The sequence below is a fragment of the Papilio machaon genome, chromosome 16 (assembly GCF_912999745.1).
Source record: "Papilio machaon chromosome 16, ilPapMach1.1, whole genome shotgun sequence".
Taxonomy (NCBI): domain Eukaryota; kingdom Metazoa; phylum Arthropoda; class Insecta; order Lepidoptera; family Papilionidae; genus Papilio; species Papilio machaon.
Window position 1 is genome coordinate 8,057,632 of NC_060001.1, and position 17,564 is coordinate 8,075,195.

General features: G+C 41.2%; 1 protein-coding gene and 1 long non-coding RNA gene across 4 annotated transcripts; one reads left to right on the top strand and one right to left on the bottom strand.

Moving 5' to 3' along the window:
* Positions 1 to 1,018: 1,018 nt before the first annotated feature.
* On the bottom strand, positions 1,019 to 16,989 carry LOC106718888. Of its 2 annotated transcripts, none has more exons than XR_001357395.2 (3): positions 16,568 to 16,989; positions 2,422 to 2,469; positions 1,019 to 1,372 (listed from the first exon to the last, which is right to left on the bottom strand). It is a non-coding gene; the product is annotated as an uncharacterized LOC106718888 (long non-coding RNA). The 2 variants fall into 2 exon arrangements; XR_001357394.2 differs by having other exon boundaries at positions 2,312 to 2,469.
* Positions 4,142 to 16,572, top strand: LOC106718887 (solute carrier family 22 member 3). 2 transcript variants are annotated; one of them, XM_014513090.2, is made up of 8 exons: positions 4,142 to 4,343; positions 4,780 to 4,986; positions 6,237 to 6,402; positions 13,328 to 13,428; positions 13,793 to 13,944; positions 14,232 to 14,849; positions 15,188 to 15,399; positions 15,561 to 16,572. In XM_014513090.2, exons 2-8 carry the CDS (start codon positions 4,811 to 4,813, stop codon positions 15,771 to 15,773), a joined length of 1,638 nt encoding a protein of 545 aa, XP_014368576.2. In that variant the 5' UTR covers positions 4,142 to 4,343; positions 4,780 to 4,810; the 3' UTR covers positions 15,774 to 16,572. The 2 variants fall into 2 exon arrangements, with proteins under 2 accessions (XP_014368576.2, XP_045537444.1); XM_045681488.1 differs by having other exon boundaries at positions 15,191 to 15,399.
* Positions 16,990 to 17,564: the final 575 nt, after the last annotated feature.

Genomic DNA, 17,564 nt, shown 5'->3' on the forward strand with positions numbered 1-17,564 from the left:
ATTATTCAAGTAATTATGAATTCTGCTCTTTAATTGTTTAAATTTTCGGGACACAATATAATAAATAAATTTCTAACGGCTTAACTCACGTATGATCGTCCGTTGACGACACAAACTAGTTTCGGGCCGGTCGGGGTCCATCTTCAGGGCGAGTGTTTATTTTGTGTGTGACGCGACCGTGCCTGCGAAAAAAACAGAGTCTGCTCTGTCGGAATAAACAATTAAAATGAACTTTATCATGAAAGATAGTAATATAGAACCTAGATATAAATTGTTTTTGAATTTAAGCGGTTTAAAAATTAAGAGTTATAAGAAACAATAAAAGAATTTACTTCCAATAAAAAACTCATTAGTTTTTGGGTTAAAATCAATGTTCAATCCTTGAGATTGATCCGAAGTATAGAAATTATTCGATTGTTCTCTAAACCATAGCTACTACGATCTTTAGATCAGTCGAATTTGAACCAAATGTATAGCAAAATACCGCGGATAAGTAAAAATGATTCGAGATCTTGAAATATTGATATCGGCCATTGGCAGTTAAATTGGATTCAGTTCGCTCCAGTCGGTATTCTACATAGTGAAACGTGATACAAGTGAAACGAATGGGTCGCCGGTGACCGGTGAGCGGGCGCTCACAAACATTCTTTTATAACTTTACTTCTAACGAACATTTAAAACCTATTTTTGTTTGTGAAACTTTTAGTATGTCGCAAACACCCTCCTGGCTGCCATAGTGATTGTGAATAATGTTGAAAATTGTAAAAATGCTTTATATTAAAAGTTGTATTAACAAGTTTGTATTATCAATTTTATATCTTGTTGCTAAAGCTCGAGAGAAAGCTGATGCTGCTACATGTAATCGTAGTGTAGCCAGAAAAAGTACGTATTGTTTGTAGTTCAGTAATAACTAGTCATTGAATTATAATCTCCTGATAGCTCAAAGACGCTATACAACATCGTCGCTATAAATACGCAATCGTATAAGAAGATGCAATGACATACCTGACAGGCTGAGTGGCGTCGGCGTGCACCCAGGCCGCCGCACCCCACTCCTCGGCCGGCGGCGGGTCATGCTGGGGGTCGCGCGGGGTGTCGCGTGGCGGGTCGCGCGGACGCAGCAGGCCCGACAGCCACGTGTAAGACTTACTGCGCTTCATCCCGCCGCGGCGCTGGCGTACCCGCTGGCACACTCGCTGTACACTGTCACCAGCCGGCGAGCACTTCCACTTCGTTTTGCACTTTGAACACTTCACTAGTCTCGATGAACATTTTTCATTACACTATGATATTCGTGTTATAGTTTATTCCACCCGGTCATTGCGTTTTACACATTGATTTTCGTTGAACGCTTTATTCGCGACCACGCAAACTGTAATTTAAGAAAACTTTGGGGGACTCGAAAGTAATTATATTTACCGTCGCTTCGAGTGTAGACGTCTCTCCTCGCCGCCCGCAGCCGCAGCGAGTGCTGTCGGAGTACGGCGGGCCGGTGGTAGCTGTGAAACCTCCTTACTAAATGTTCCCAAATGTACCACAACTTCATTTCGTACTCCGGTAGCGAGAATTTAATGCGAGCGTTTGAGTCGTTTATCGTGACAATGGTGCTTGTTTGTGTGGCGATAGCTGGCCATTAGTCGCGGCGCCCGACAACAAAATATCAATTAATTTTCGTCTTTTAAATCCTCGACATCTCTTCTCGATATTATAACCTTTGCAGACAAGGCTTTAGAGGTCGTTATGGCGTGACGTGAGGACATTCAAAAGCTCGAATCGAAGTCTCATCGGAAATAATTGACGTCCGCGTCATTTTACAGAATGAGACGAGAGAGTGTTTTATTTTCTTTGTGTATTTGTTTTGTGGTACAATCATTATAACATTCAATAAGATGATTTCGAAGACGAATGTTAGGAGAAATTGATAGAAAACAACGATCGATAGGCGATAGGTACAAACTCATCAATTTTCAGAACAACGGCAATAAAAGGGGTAAATGGTAAGTATAAGTTATTGTCATCTAAGTAAACACTTTCAGTTCGTTTATTTTGACAAGTGTAAAGTCCCTTAATTATTATTATTCACTATCGTGTCTACATATTTTGCGAACAATTTAAATATTTTAATTTAACTTTTAATTTAAATGTATGGTAATAATGAGGCAGAAGTGCTGAGGTGCCGAAAGCGACGCCCGCACAGAACTCTCACGCGGCCTCACGGAACCTCTCGGACCCGTTACTTATTACAACAGAGGTGTCGATCAGGCCTCACTCTGCCAGGATAAAATGATCCCCGATAATGATCATATCTTACGACGGCGGCGGTTCTCGTATGCTGGCGTCAGGCGTGTGGAGAGCGTCTACACGTTTCGGCGCATTAACGTTCAAGAATGCTGAGGCATGGTTGACATGGGGGCACACTACTTTGTCGCTGGTCGGCATTATTCTGCGCCTGCCGCTACGGCACGCCACCTGCAACAAAAATAATTATTTTTACTCATTTCACAATGAAAAGCGCACTAAACGCAAACCGCCGGCCGTTTTACATCTCCGCCCTAGTATAACCTGGGTGTCTTCAATAGTAGGGTGAACACAATAGCATCAGACGGGATAGTGGTCAAGACTAATTATCTACTAATCGTGGGTTTCTCAGACCGAAATTCCCGTTTAAAACATATTGTTATCTCTGTTTTGTCAAAGATAACGACAGGGATGTCGATATATTTTATACAGAGATTTTGGTCTCAGATATCAATGTTAAGAAACAGATAATCGTTATAAAACATCACGCACACGCAAATGCGCTCACATACACATTAACAAGGTTTCGGCCACCTACTGGCCTCTCTCAGTGATATCACTGCTGTAAGTGGACGGACTCGAGACCGTCATTGAAGTGATGAGCAAACTATTTGACCTGTAGTTCCCTGTATGTCACAATGTTCCATTTATTACAAACGCACACGGCATTGCTTTCTCTGCAAGTGATCTTCACTACGACAACAATAATAGACATAATTAACGATATAAACGAGTACACTTATCTTCTGGGACACGTAACATCATGTGTTGTTCTATCTTGAGCTTGTAACTACTATTTGATTTAGAGCTTTAGTCTTAAGTCTATTGCTGTTTTTGTAAGAGGATCGAGTTTAGGTTCGTTGCCAAGTGCACAGTGCAAGGCAATTCTACTCTTGTAACCAACTGGCGATCAATCAGTCGGCACCACCCAGATGTTTTCCGTCACTTTTACTCCCTTGTAAAAAACAAAGGGATTGTAATAACATTAGAAAACTTAAAATATTTATACTTGTCAGTTGCGTACATAGAACTCAATATTGTTTGTTGAGTGCGCGTAGGTACTATGTTTGTAGAAACAAACAAACAAACACACAAATATCGCTCAGATTGCGTCACTCACGTCTGTCTGAAGGCTGTCTGAAGAACGGGGCGAGGTGTCTTATCACCTGGCGCATCGTTCACATTGTAACCGCCAAAATTGTAACTACAATGCATATAGATTAAATGTGAAGTGTTGGTTTTATACATATTACAATGTTGCAAGCTCATTATTTATTTTACTATATACATATTTATTATTTTCAATACATGTTATATGTTCAATCGGTATAATATAATACGGTTGAAAGCCGATCTTTTTAAAAAATAAGAATTTATTTACGTTTAAATAAAGAAGAAAAAGAGTCGAAGGCATAATTCTGGTTGAATTAGGCTTCCGGTACGCACACTCATCAGACGAAAAAGGAAATTACTTCCACTTAACACCACCGACCACCGTGACTTCATTGTTCCAGCACATGGATCAAGGCGTTATTGAGCCTTAAAGGGGTTTTACAGAAAATAATTGTTACGTAACTTAGGTACTTAGGCAGAAATATAGTAAAAACATTCCTACTTTAGTAGAAAAAAAACGATCTACTTGCGATATCATTGAATAATAAATGATATTGACAAATAAATATTAATGTGTATATTCATTGTGATGATTGTACATATAAATTTAATAATTTAACATCACAGTTAAGTGGAGTGTGGAAGTAAGACGGCGCATATGACGCGCGGACGACGCGCGGACGACGCGCGGACGACTTGCCGATGGCGGGACACACACACTGCTGTGCAAACGGTCGCAGCAACACATTATGTTTTCAGCGCACAACAATTTATTTAAACAGTTTTTCTTTATACGCGGTGAGGTAGGCCGCGTTGCTTGCGGTTTGTTATCAGATAAGAAGGGAGCGGCGGCGCGCGGGCCCGGCCACACACGGCAGCCCGCCACGCACAACCTCTTCTGCCGCACCATAGTCCGGGTCTACTGATTTAAGGCTTGTATTTATTTTAATATTAGCTTAATGTTATTTACTGTCATTTTAATACAAATCGTACGTAAATAATATATAACCGTCTGCGCGGAATTTTAAAAACATAATAAGTAGCTTATGTGTTCTTCCACACTACGTACTATGTCTGTGTCAAATTTCATCGAGATCCGTTGAGCCGTTCTGGAGACACCTTCTACCAACCATTCTTTCATCCTTCCATCCATCCAAACTTTCGCATTTATATCATTAGTAAGATATTTCACTACCTACCTAATTAAATTATGCAATTAACAAGTAGAATTTATCAATGTTTTTGAATGTAATTACAAATAAAGAAATAAAATAATACTGACATTCGCGATATTTTTTATCTTGAGCTTTATTTGAAACAAAAAGAAGCATTATCCGAGACTCGCTGCCTCGTGACTGCTCGTGACAGTCTGCACCGGTACTCCACAGGGCGCAACGATATGAGCGGCGCGGGCGACGCTAGCGCGGGCGGGCCGCAGGTGGACGCAGCACTGGCGCGGCTGGGCTCGTGCGGCCCGCATCAGCTCCTCACGCTGAGCCTGCTGGCGCTCGTCTACGCCACCAACGCCGTCTATAATGTCAACTACGTGTTCGCCGTCGAGGAAGTCGGCTATAGGTAGGGGTACCTATTTGAATTAACTAAATCTCGAGTTATACCAAATGAATGGTGGTGAATAATTACTCCAGATAAACCAAGATCACATAACTATTCAGACTTTTACTGTAACTAGTTAGTTTCTGTTAGGATTTACCGAAGCTGATATTTTTACAGTTTCATACATACATTGTACCTTGTTAAAATCTTGAAGCTCAATTTTTACTAATATAACAACATGGTACAATACATTTCAAAATATTAAATAAAATATTAATTTCTAAAAGAAGTTCTTGAATTAAAAACATATTGTAAAATAGTTGTTACTTTATAATATCTTATCGTACTCAATCGTGACCAATTTTACTGTAAATTTCTTTTACAATGTATCACATCGTAATGTTTATTTCGTTTCGTTCCTACGATAAATCTACGGCTACGGTTAACAAGTGTAACAAGTGTATGTGTGTATGTATTTATGTATGTATGTACCTAGTAATAGTGAAATCACCCTAACTAAGTGACCGCTTAATATTTATCAACATCGGGCAAACTGCGACATTCGACATTCTAGACGTTTAGTTTGATCTTCGTTAAAGCCGTAACCCGTCCACCGTATTGTATTGTATTGTATTGTATTGCACTTCACGGTTCCACCAAGACTTAATTTTGTAATACATTATACTACAAAAATACTTAAGAAATGCAAAACTAGATACAGGTCGTGAGTAGTACAAATATAAATGCTACTAGACTTACTAAATGGACGATTCAGCACCATCAGCTCACTATACGTCCTACGACTATGGCCTAGTCACCCCAATTTAGGAGTGACTAGGCCATAGTCAACAAGTGCGGGTTGGTTGACTTCACACATATCATTGAATTTCTTTTCAAATATGTGCAGGTTGCATCACGATGTTTTCCTTCACAGTAAGTACGTCGGATAAATGTACATATGTTAATCGAAAATCGAAAAACACATTGGTACATGGCGGGATTCGAACCAAGGACCTGCAGATTGCAAGTCAAGTGCTTAACCCCTGAGCCACCGACGCTCCATGCACGATTACGAAGTCACAATTGCGTGTGCATGTGGGTGTGAGTAGAGCAAAGTAAAATGATATACATTTAACAGAAAACTGCCAAAGTCTGCCTTTCGACATTTGAAAAGACGAGCGCTTACAGATAGGGTTCATCGTAAGACCTAGATAACTATAATCTGATTGAGAAACTCGCAAAACATTTGGTCTGACATAAAATTGGTGCAGATGCGCCGCGGAGGAGTGCGCGGCGCCAGCGGAGCCATGGCGCAACGGAACGAGCGCATTGCACGCGGTCCCTGAACGCCAGTGCCGCTGCGCACATCCAAGCACGGGCCGCGACCACGCCTGCACACGCTTCATCTACGACAACCCGCACAGCTTCGTCGCAGAGGTAACAATTGTCTACACTTTTGAGTTAGCTAAATTCTTCGAGACCCGTCACCCGCACGTCGCACTTGTTCAGCCTAGCTCGTTCTTTTTGAGATCTCGCGACTATCGATTCGAAGATTTATCGCCCTCATTCCTCTTTAACGTCTTTAATAACTACTCTGATCATTCGATAGATGCCTCAGTTTTTGTATTGTTTATAATAGTTTTCTTCTCTTTTTTTCCGAACCTTTTTATTATGTAACTGTAAAATTAATTTATCCGCCACATAACTACTGTCTAATATTTATAGTTATTTTGAATTGTAAATAAATATATATTGAGCAGGCATACAATGTCTACGCATCACTCGTGACTAACTTCAGAGATCATATACGGACATCCTATTCGCCGGCGCGCAACGATGTTGATGCATTAAGACCACTACGGGGCGCCACTACTTCTAATACTTAACTACCATTCTTAACACTTAACGACTACCATTCTTAACGTTGTTTGGTCATTACAAAAATTTGTAAAATTTTAATTACACGAAGATAAGCTATCTGAAGAAGTTTCATTTCAAATTCAAACATAAATTTGGACCTTCATCGCCGGATGCATCAAAAGGAATCGTCGCGACCAGCATAAATCGGACGCTCGATACCAGCATCATCATCATCATCACCAGGCCTTGCATCAAACGGTCAGGTCAGTCATTCTTTCTAATCCTTCATATTTCCTTGTATTCAGTGCTTCATTTGTGTTAATAATATGTGTGTGATCATTAAATCGTAAAGAAATTTAGTTGATAATAAGTCGCATTATTAGCGGTTACCCTCAATATATGTTAAAGTACGTTGTAAGTATTTGCCTCTGTCTTCCATAAACTCATAATGGCTAAGAATAGCGATGATATCGTTAAAGAATTAAACAAAAAAAGGGGAATTGTTCGGGGTAAATTAACACTATTCATAAAATATGTAGATTCTGTAGAAAGGTCGTTCAGTGAATTAGTTGCGATGGAATTAGAAACTCGTTTGCAAAAGGCCGAGTCCTTGTTGCAGCAATATTCAGACATTCAGGATGAAATCGACTTAAAAACTCCAGAAAGTCTGATGGAAAAAGAGTCACTTGAGAGGGAATCTTTTGAAAGCCAGTATTACGCTTACGTTGCTAAATCTAAATGCCTTATAAATTCAAATAGTGTTCAAAATGTGCCCAAAGTTTCTACTAATGTAAAATTACCCATTATCTCATTACCTTCCTTTGACGGGTCATATGATCAGTGGTTGGAGTACCGCGATACTTATCTTTCTCTTATCCACAATTCTACAGAAATAGACAACGTTCAAAAATTCCACTATCTACGGTCATCTCTCTCTGGTAGTGCATTATTGGTAATTAAATCATTGGCACTCTCGTCTGAGAACTACAACGTAGCATGGGAGTTATTGGAAAATAGATATAATAACAATCGTTTACTCGTGCAAAACCACGTAAAGGCTTTGTTTTCTATTACGTCACTCAATAAAGAATCATCTGCTCACATTAGAAAATTAATAGATAACGTACTTAAAAATATGCGTTCCCTTAAAAACCTCGGTGAACCAACCGAGTATTGGGACACTTTAATAATTTATTTAATGACATCTAAACTTGATCCATCAACCGAGAGAGAATGGGAGACACATAAGAGTACAATTATTCATAGCCAAACCCCACCTACCAATCGGTTATCGCTCAATGATTTGATTACTTTTCTTAAATATAGGGCTGACGTATTGGAAACTATTAATTTAGCACACAGTAAATCGATAAATACATCTGACGGTAGTGCGAAAAAATCACACAGCTTAGTATCGACACAAAATAAACAACATAATTATAATAATAGTGTTAAGTCTAAACGTTCTCGTAATTGCATTATGTGTCACGCTAATCACCCGTTATATTCGTGTGATTCATTTTTGAATTTATCTATAAAGGATAGAATAAAATTCATTGATGAAAATAAATTGTGTCGTAATTGTTTACGCGCGAACCATTCGATTAATGAATGTTGGTTCGGTCCTTGTAGGTTATGCAATAAGAAACACAACAGTTTAATTCACGACTCTAATGACTGTGCGCAAACATCGGCAACTGTTGTGCATGATTCGCGAGCAACGCCACGGGACGCAACTAGTTATAAATCCACAAACACAACAACGTTACATTCTACTTCACACACAACGCATCAAAGTACAACTCATTCATTATTAGAGACCGTACTGCTATCCACAGCTTTAGTGGAGGTTGCAGATAAGAATAATCGTTTCCACACTACACGCGCTTTATTAGATAATGGTAGTCAACATTGCTTTATTGCAGAGCCTTTATGTAAAAAACTTAATCTTAATTTAATACAGTCCTCTGTTCAAGTGTCCGGAGTAGGTAACTCTGTGACTAATTCCACACAGTCATGTGAAATCAACTTGAGATCTAAGACTTCCCAATATAATACGCGCCTTAATTGTCTAGTTTTGTCTAAGATCACAGCTAAATTGCCATCTTTAGGTTCAAAATCACTCATAAATATCCCTGACAATATACAGTTAGCGGATCCCGATTTTTATTCGCCGTCAGAAATTGAAATACTAATCGGAGCGGATAAATTCTGGGAATTATTAAACGACGGCTTAATTAGACTAAGTAGTGGTCCATATCTGCAGAACACTAAGTTGGGTTGGCTAATTTCTGGTTCGTTGTTACATGTAAAAACTTCACGCATTAATCGAGTTCAATGTAATTATTCGCAGGGACTAGAAAAACAACTTAGGCAATTCTGGGAATTGGAAGAAATAGTTCCACAACATAAATACACAAAAGACGAATCCTTATGCGAAACACTGTTCGTGCAAAGTACATATCGCGACAGTACGGGACGGTTTTTTGTGCGCATTCCAGTAGCGGAGCCTAGTGACACACTGGGTGATACTTATGCACTCGCATTAAATAGATTTCTCGCATTAGAACGAAAATTAGATAGGTGCTCGCCTGAATACAAAAAATTATATTGCGATTTTATGAATGAATATTTAAGTTTAGGACACATGAGTCGAGTCTCTCAGTATTCGTCGCCATATTATTTCCTACCGCATCACGGTGTTTTACGAGAGCACAGTAGTACCACTAAACTTAGGGTGGTTTTCGATGGAAGCGCAAAATCCACATCGGGAAAATCGCTTAATGACATCCAGTTTATTGGTCCTAGTTTACACAATGACGTTTTCTCAATATTATTACGTTTTCGTCAATTTAGATTTGTTGCATGCGCTGATGTCGAAAAAATGTATCGACAAATTAATATTCAACCCGATCAAAGAAATCTACAATTAATTCTGTGGCGTGAAAATAAATCGGACGATCTCGGTGTATACCAACTTAATACCGTGACGTACGGTACCGCGTCCGCTCCTTATCTAAGCATTCGATGCATAAAACAGATGGCGTCCGAGTGCAACGATGACGTAATAAAGCAGATAATAGATGAAGATTTTTTTGTAGACGATTTGATAACAGGACATGATAACAAACAAGTTTTATTAGACATTTGTACCAAAGTTAGGGACGTTTTAAAATCAGGTTGCTTTCATTTGAGAAAATGGATGTTTAATTCAGAAAATTCAGACACAGAGCAAACAAAAGAACTATTGTTAGGTGAGAATTGTTTAACTAAAACTTTAGGTATTGGTTGGCAAAATAATTTAGATTTATTATATTTCACTACAAAGATCGAAAATAACGTGACTCATGTCACTAAGCGCGTTATTTTATCTGTTATTTCTCAGGTTTACGATCCTTTAGGATTGTTAGCACCTTCAATTATAATCGCAAAAATACTTTTACAAAAATTGTGGCTTTGTAAATTAAGTTGGGATGAGCCTGTACCTAACAATATTCTGTTAATATGGCAACGTTTTATTCATACGCTTCAATATTTACAAAATATAAAAATTCCTCGCCATGTAAGAGGATTAGATGTAACATACACAGATTTACATATATTCACGGATGCGTCACAAGATGCATACGGTGCATGCGCATACATTAGCACGTATAGCGACAATATACCGGTGACAGTAAGACTGCTTTGTGCGAAGAGTAAGGTAGCACCAATTAAACCAGTTACTATCCCGCGACTTGAGTTATGCGGCGCTTTAATTGGCGCCAAATTATACCAAAAAATAAGTAAGTCATTAAGATTAACATTTGACAATGTATATTTTTGGTCTGACTCAACTATTGTCATAAATTGGATTAAAATTTCACCTAATTTATTAAAACCGTTCGTTCAAAACAGAGTAGTACAGATTAATGAGTTGACTGGTGAATTGCCGTGGTTACATGTTGCTGGTAAAGACAACCCGGCTGACCTTTTATCACGTGGAGTCACGCTTGATATACTCCAACATTCGGATATTTGGTGGCACGGGCCAGCATTTTTAACTGATAATAAATCAAATTTTACTTGCAATAACAACGAAATTATTGATTTACAAAATTTACCAGAAATAAAATCAAATATTAATTCATTATTTACACAATCAAGTGAGACTAGTATTTTTAATTTTGAACGTTTTTCTAATTTTAGTCGAATGAGACGTGCCGCAGCTTATTTGTTACGATTCATTCATAATTCGCGCCTTAGTGATGAGTCACAGCGTAACTTCGGTCCGCTCACGTCTGATGAATTAAATAAAGCAACTTTAGTTTTGGTTCGCAAAACACAACAGATGTCGTTTCCGGATATTATCAATGCGCTAGATAACAACTTAGAAATTAAGTCTATGAGAAACATATCTAGTCTTAATCCATTTCTAGATTCCGATCGCATTATTAGAGTAGGAGGTAGATTAGTGAACTCGGAAACATTTTCTTATAATAAAAAACATCCGATATTGTTATGTTCTAAATACACATTTACTCGCTTGTTATTTGAATTTGAACATAAACGTCTACTCCATGCTGGTCCTCAGTTGCTTTTGGCTACTGTAAGAGATAATTGGTGGCCACTCAAGGGTCGTGACTTAGCCAAGCAGACAGTGCATAAGTGCGTTACATGTACTCGTCAGAGAGGAAAGGCCTTATCAATAAAAATGGGTAACTTACCAATCGAAAGATTAGAGCCGGGGTATCCATTTCCATACGTTGCGGTGTGGATTACGCAGGACCTATGGTCATATTGAATCGCAAGGGAAGAGGTTCGAAACTCGAAAAATGCTATATTTGTCTATTTATATGTTTCACAACTCGGGCAGTGCACTTAGAGTTAGTTACGAGTCTTAGCTCTGAGGCGTACTTAATGGCTTTAAAAAGGTTCTTATCTCGTCGTGGTAAACCTGCGCAGATCTTCTCAGATAACGGAAAAACATTTGTAGGCGCATCAAAGGAATTTTCAAATTTTTTAACTTCATGTGAAAAAGATATTTTAAATTTCGCTTCAAATGAAAACATTAAGTTTAGTTTTATTCCTCCATATTCACCACACTTTGGTGGTTTATGGGAGGCAGGGGTCAAGTCGGTCAAATACCATCTTCGACGTGTAGGGAATGTAAACCTTATTTATGAGGAATTTTCTACATTATTAACACAAATTGAAGCCATCCTAAACTCCAGACCCATGTATCCCATGTCTTCAGACCCAAACGACCTACTTCCTCTCACACCAGCCCATTTCCTGATTGGCCGACCGCTCGTTGCACCTGCAAGCGAAGATCTCACAGCTGCAAACACTTCACGCCTGGTCCGATACGAGCGCATCGAGCAACTACGACAGAACTTCTGGAAACGCTGGTCGCAGGAGTACATTGCGGAGCTCCAGACTAGGACTAAATGGCAGAACAACACCGACACCATAGTACCCAACACTTTGGTACTCATCAAAGATGAAAATGCGCCACCACTCAAATGGCGCCTTGGACGAGTCATACGCACTTTCCCTGGAAAGGATGGACTGGCACGCATAGCTGACATTCGAACAGCTAACGGAGTGATACAAAGATCGTACCCCAGGATATGTCCACTTTTTAAGGAGGAGTATGAATCATAACTTCTCATTCTTCTTCTTTCATCATCGTTGGAGGCATTTGCTCCAAGGCGGGGGGCATGTCTACGCATCACTCGTGACTAACTTCAGAGATCATATACGGACATCCTATTCGCCGGCGCGCAACGATGTTGATGCATTAAGACCACTACGGGGCGCCACTACTTCTAATACTTAACTACCATTCTTAACACTTAACGACTACCATTCTTAACGTTGTTTGGTCATTACAAAAATTTGTAAAATTTTAATTACACGAAGATAAGCTATCTGAAGAAGTTTCATTTCAAATCCAAACATACAATGTAACGTATAAACTGCGGACAGGGTGATAACGGCTTGTTGGTCTGCTCGCGATCGCGACGCACACGCACGCAGGGAGTGAGTGGACTAGCAATCATAGAATGTAACTGTGAGCCGGTACAAGCATTGGCAGTCAGTGGCCAGTAGTCAGCACACAGCACGTCGAGAACTAAATTTGTATCTTAATTGTGTGCCAGATAGTGACTATCATCGACTTTGGATGTACCTTGAGTGATTTAAAAATTAAAAAGCTTATTTAATGAGTTAATTTAAATATATTAATACTTTTGATAAGGATGGGACCTTATCTAAAAGTATTTTACATATTCTGTTCGATACACGTCTAATTTAAAAAGGATGTGAATAAAAGTAGCGTTATTTATGTAATAATAATAATAAAGGTAATAAATATTCCCAAAAGAGATCAATCGCGATATTGACATTGATATTTGTTAACATTCGTTGTCGTTCAGATTCATGAATTTATTGCGCAATGCTTGGGCACAAAAAAGCGCCCCATTGTCGCGGCAAGTACTAACGTGAAGTTTGTTGACAGTTCTCGTTGGCGTGCGAGGAGTGGAAACCGCCGCTAGTGGGCACGGCGCACATGCTCGGAAACATGCTCGGCCTGTTGCTGCAGGGGCAGATCTCCGACAGGTCCGCGTGGACAGCTTGCAATGGCCACAACATTCTATTCATGCACTTTATAGGAATAAGCGAATGGAGCTAAACAAATTAATCAGAGCAAAATCTTAAAATTTGCAGTCAGTGCTCGCTGCGGTTTCCGTTTTGATTATTTTAATTATACACATTCTTTGTCTTTTATGCCGGCTATAGACGTTGGCCGAGGCTTGCCGAGTGAAGGCCAATTAATACAAGTGTTACTATATCTATACGTTTGGCAAGTCTATACAAGTGGCCAGTTTAGACAAGTCATTGATTTCTACTGGCGCACGGACCAACCTGTAGGCACCATTGGCTAAGCGCGCGTTAGGGAGTTAAGGGAGGCCGTGTGACGCAGGTTCGGGCGCAAGGCGGCGGCCGTGGGCGCGGGCGGCGTGGGCGCTGCACTGGGCCTGGCTAAGAGCTGGGCGACCTCCTTCTGGCCATACGTCGCACTGGAGGGGCTCGAAGCCGCCCTCGGGGATGCGTTCTCGCCCATCTTCATGTTGAGTTAGTTGCTATTTTTTTGTCTACGTTGATTTTAAAAACAAGATTATTTTAGAACTTTGAGAGTATTCAAAAAGCCGAAGAGAAACAATTTAGTTATTAATGATTAAGAATTAATATGTATATGTAATAGGCGGTGGAATATTGTATCAGCATTTGGTGGCCGCATAGCGAAGATGCCCACAAAAGCTGATCGGTTCTTATGTATTGTACTTGTACAAGCAACTCGTGTGCTTGATTTATCTAAAGTCTTATCACTATTAGGTACCAAAACGTCCGCTCATTTTCAGGTATAGAAATGGTAGAGAAGAAACGCGCGGTGTTGTACCAGATGATCCTGCTGAACTGCTACACGGGCGGGCTGGTGGTGTTGCCGTTCGTGGCGCGCGCAGTGCCCTACTGGCGCACATTTCTTCGTCTTCTCTATGCCCCTACGCTTCTCATACTCACCTACTCCTTCTTTCTGGACGAAAGCATACGATGGTTATTCAGCAAGGGAAAGCGGGAAGAGGCGATCAAGTTAATACAAAAAATTGCCAGAAGAAACAACGTGGAGGTAGACGACGCGCTTCTGAATAAATTGGAATACGACGACGAGGTCACGGCGCCGCAGACGAGCGACAGACGGCTTCTGCTGAAAACGTTCAGGTCAAAGATAATGTTGCAGAGGTTTGCAGTGTGCACAGCGTGGTGGTTCACCATAACGCTCATCAACTACGGAATGATGATCAGCTCGGTGCTAATCGCCGGCGACAAGTACCTCAATTTCGCTTTGCTGATGCTCATGGACGTGCCGGCCAACCTACTGTGCTGGCTGGCACTCGCCCGCTGCCGCCGCCGTCTGCCATTGCTCCTCTCCTTCACCCTCGGCGGCGTATTCTGTATATTGCACTCCTTTCTTCTAAGCGGTGCGTATACGACATTCATATGTAGCAGTATCACACAGTACGGCAAGAATCTTTGAAACTTTTAATAAACGAATGTCATTTTTAAGATAGTTGAACTTTCTGACTATTTCAGCGACGACGTATACCAAATAATATAATAATATATTATACCAAAAAGGAACATCGGATTTTCGGTCTTTAAAAAATGAACATCGGTTCATCTACATCCACAACTTTCTAAAACTCCTGAACCGTCGCCTAGACTTCGGGGCCCACAAAAATCAAGGAAAAGAAAAACCCAAGTTACTGATACTTAGTAGTTATATCAATGTCGGTTCAAAGAGGTGCTTATGTCGCAGGAGGTAGCGGAGGAGAAGGCGCGGGCGTGGGGTACGCGTGGGCGGGGCTGGCGCTGTTCATGGCGTTCGAGACGCTGGCCACGTTCTCCTACAACATCGTGTACACCTACACCTCGGAGCTGTTCCCCACATACACGCGCAACTCACTGCACGCGCTGTGCGCCGCCGCCGGCCGCCTGGGCGCGTTGCTAGCGCCACAGATGCCTCTCCTCGTGAGCTCACATTGCATTATGTCACTTAAGTGTACGACCATCTCACGAGAGCAGTTTCTACTTTTTTCATACAGGAAGGTTGCACATTAGAGTGCAGCTTACCCACTGACTAACATTTAGGCGAGTTGCATAAGTTTTATCAGGCTTTTTGTTCATTGCAGATGACATACTGGTCCGGCCTGCCGGCTCTGATTTTCGGGGTGACGTCGCTCGCATCGGGCGCCCTCACGTTGCTGATGCCGGAAACGGCTGGCACCCGGCTTCCAGACACCATTAGGGAGGCTGAGAACATCGGAAAGAGTAGCGCGGTCGAGCAGGAGGAGCAAGAGCTGAAGGCGTCCGATTCCCCAGGTCTGGCGGCGGGAAAGGCGTGACGCTCCCGCTCGCCGCCTTCACAGACAGAGACCGATGGTCAATGCCAGTGAGACTCACGCGAACAACATGAGCAGGAGCACGGGACATAGCACGATAAGCAGGACGATGTAACTATCATAATGTAGCCGCTCGTCGCCTGTGACATACCTTGGAACTATTGTATGGTTATTACTACTGTTTCGAGCTGCGAGTCGCGAGCTACGAGTTATCGGGTAGTATGAGATGTAAAGTGATAGGATGAAGAGTGGCAAGCGCGTGAGTCGTCGTACCGTCACTTCGTTCGGACTTTTAATACCCTGTTTGGTCTCTCGATATCACTAACCAAACTTCAAGTGCTTATCAAAGCTGCCCACTCTTTTAAGTAGCAGCTGATTAATAAAAAACCGCAATGCGCTCCTGCTCTGCTCCATAATGTTACTAAGACCTTTTCGGGATCGACCTGTTAGCCTCTACGTTTATTGAAAGTTGGCAACCCTATGCTCTGACTGGTCGTCTATTCTCTGCTACCAATAGCTCGTCGTTTCTACAACGATTCACGATATTTATATCATTAATTCGATTCGCACGTGAAGGCATGTCGAAGCTATCGCCCGCTTCGCGCGACACGTTCGCGAGCGTGCTCGGGCGATACCGAGACCGCGAGCACTGCGATGTTTGAAGTTTAACGACATTATAATATCGAAATTGGGAATCCGGTTCACGTCGGGCATCGCGACTCTCATCAAAACTTGCACAGACTACTCGCTATATATTTCCGATACGTAATAATTGTGTGCACTTAATCGATAGTTACCGTTGAACCGTCGGCGGCGCGGTGTGATGGTACGAGCGGCGGCGGGCGTCGAACCGGCGGCCGGCGACGGTCGACGCACTATGAGTTATCTCCCGCTTGCCAATCACTGGGATGTAGCCATGGGCACTGTCACAGCACTGCACTGCACGACACTGCACTGGGCGGCGGGCGGCGGGCGGCGGGCGGCGGGCAAGGCACGGCGGGCGGCGCGCGGGCATTACATACGACCGCGCGGTCGAAAGGCGCGCGCGCACTGCGCCAGCGCCAGTCACTGCGCTGCGACGCCGCAGAGCTTTTTGCGCTAAAAAGCTCACGGACAAAAAGAAAACCTACCGGAGGCTCCCACGGCGCCGCCTCGCCGTGCGCTTGCCCTTCTGCTTCATAATATTGTTATTTTAGTTCTTTACCAATTATAAATATTTTCCACAATTACTATTATTATTATGTCTCTAGGTTTGGTCATAGATTAAGCTTTCGGTTAGATTCTTAATTTTTAATTTTATGATCTACAACTCAGTGTAAAGTAATTTTTTGATAAAACGGATTTCGCCGAAAAAAGGCGAAAAACCTACATATGTTTGGGAACTTGTATTAGGACTTTTTAGGATTCACGTCTCGAGGATCCTTACGTACATTTCAGTAAGTGATAAATATGTATGTAATTTGCAATTTGTATTTACATAACTTACAGAACCCACAATAGTTTTATAAAAATGTAAGTTTTTAGGCATACACTCAAAATTTCGTAATAAAAATAGAATAATGGTTTCCGAAGTAAAGTTACTGTAGTGGTACGCTTCAGACCGCGCCGCTATCCTGGCCCGCAACTGTCGCTTGCATTTGCGCCTTTAAAAAAGAAAGTGGTAGAAATGTTGGTTTAACTCCAATCAATAGTATTCTCACGTAATTATTGTTTTATTGTACTAATGTTATTTTAGGCGAGAAAACCTATCTCACAATTGATATTAAGAGGTATTCAAGTATTTTTATGTCGAAT

What these genes read in the sequence shown, in the direction of transcription:
- LOC106718887 (XM_014513090.2), top strand. Translation starts at nt 4,811, where the DNA reads ATGAGCGGCGCGGGCGACGCTAGCGCGGGCGGGCCGCAGGTGGACGCA. An exon ending in GTCGAGGAAGTCGGCTATAG is followed by an intron (nt 4,987 to 6,236) that starts GTAGGGGTACCT and finishes AAATTGGTGCAG; the next exon opens with ATGCGCCGCGGAGGAGTGCG. An exon ending in CGCACAGCTTCGTCGCAGAG is followed by an intron (nt 6,403 to 13,327) that starts GTAACAATTGTC and finishes GTTTGTTGACAG; the next exon opens with TTCTCGTTGGCGTGCGAGGA.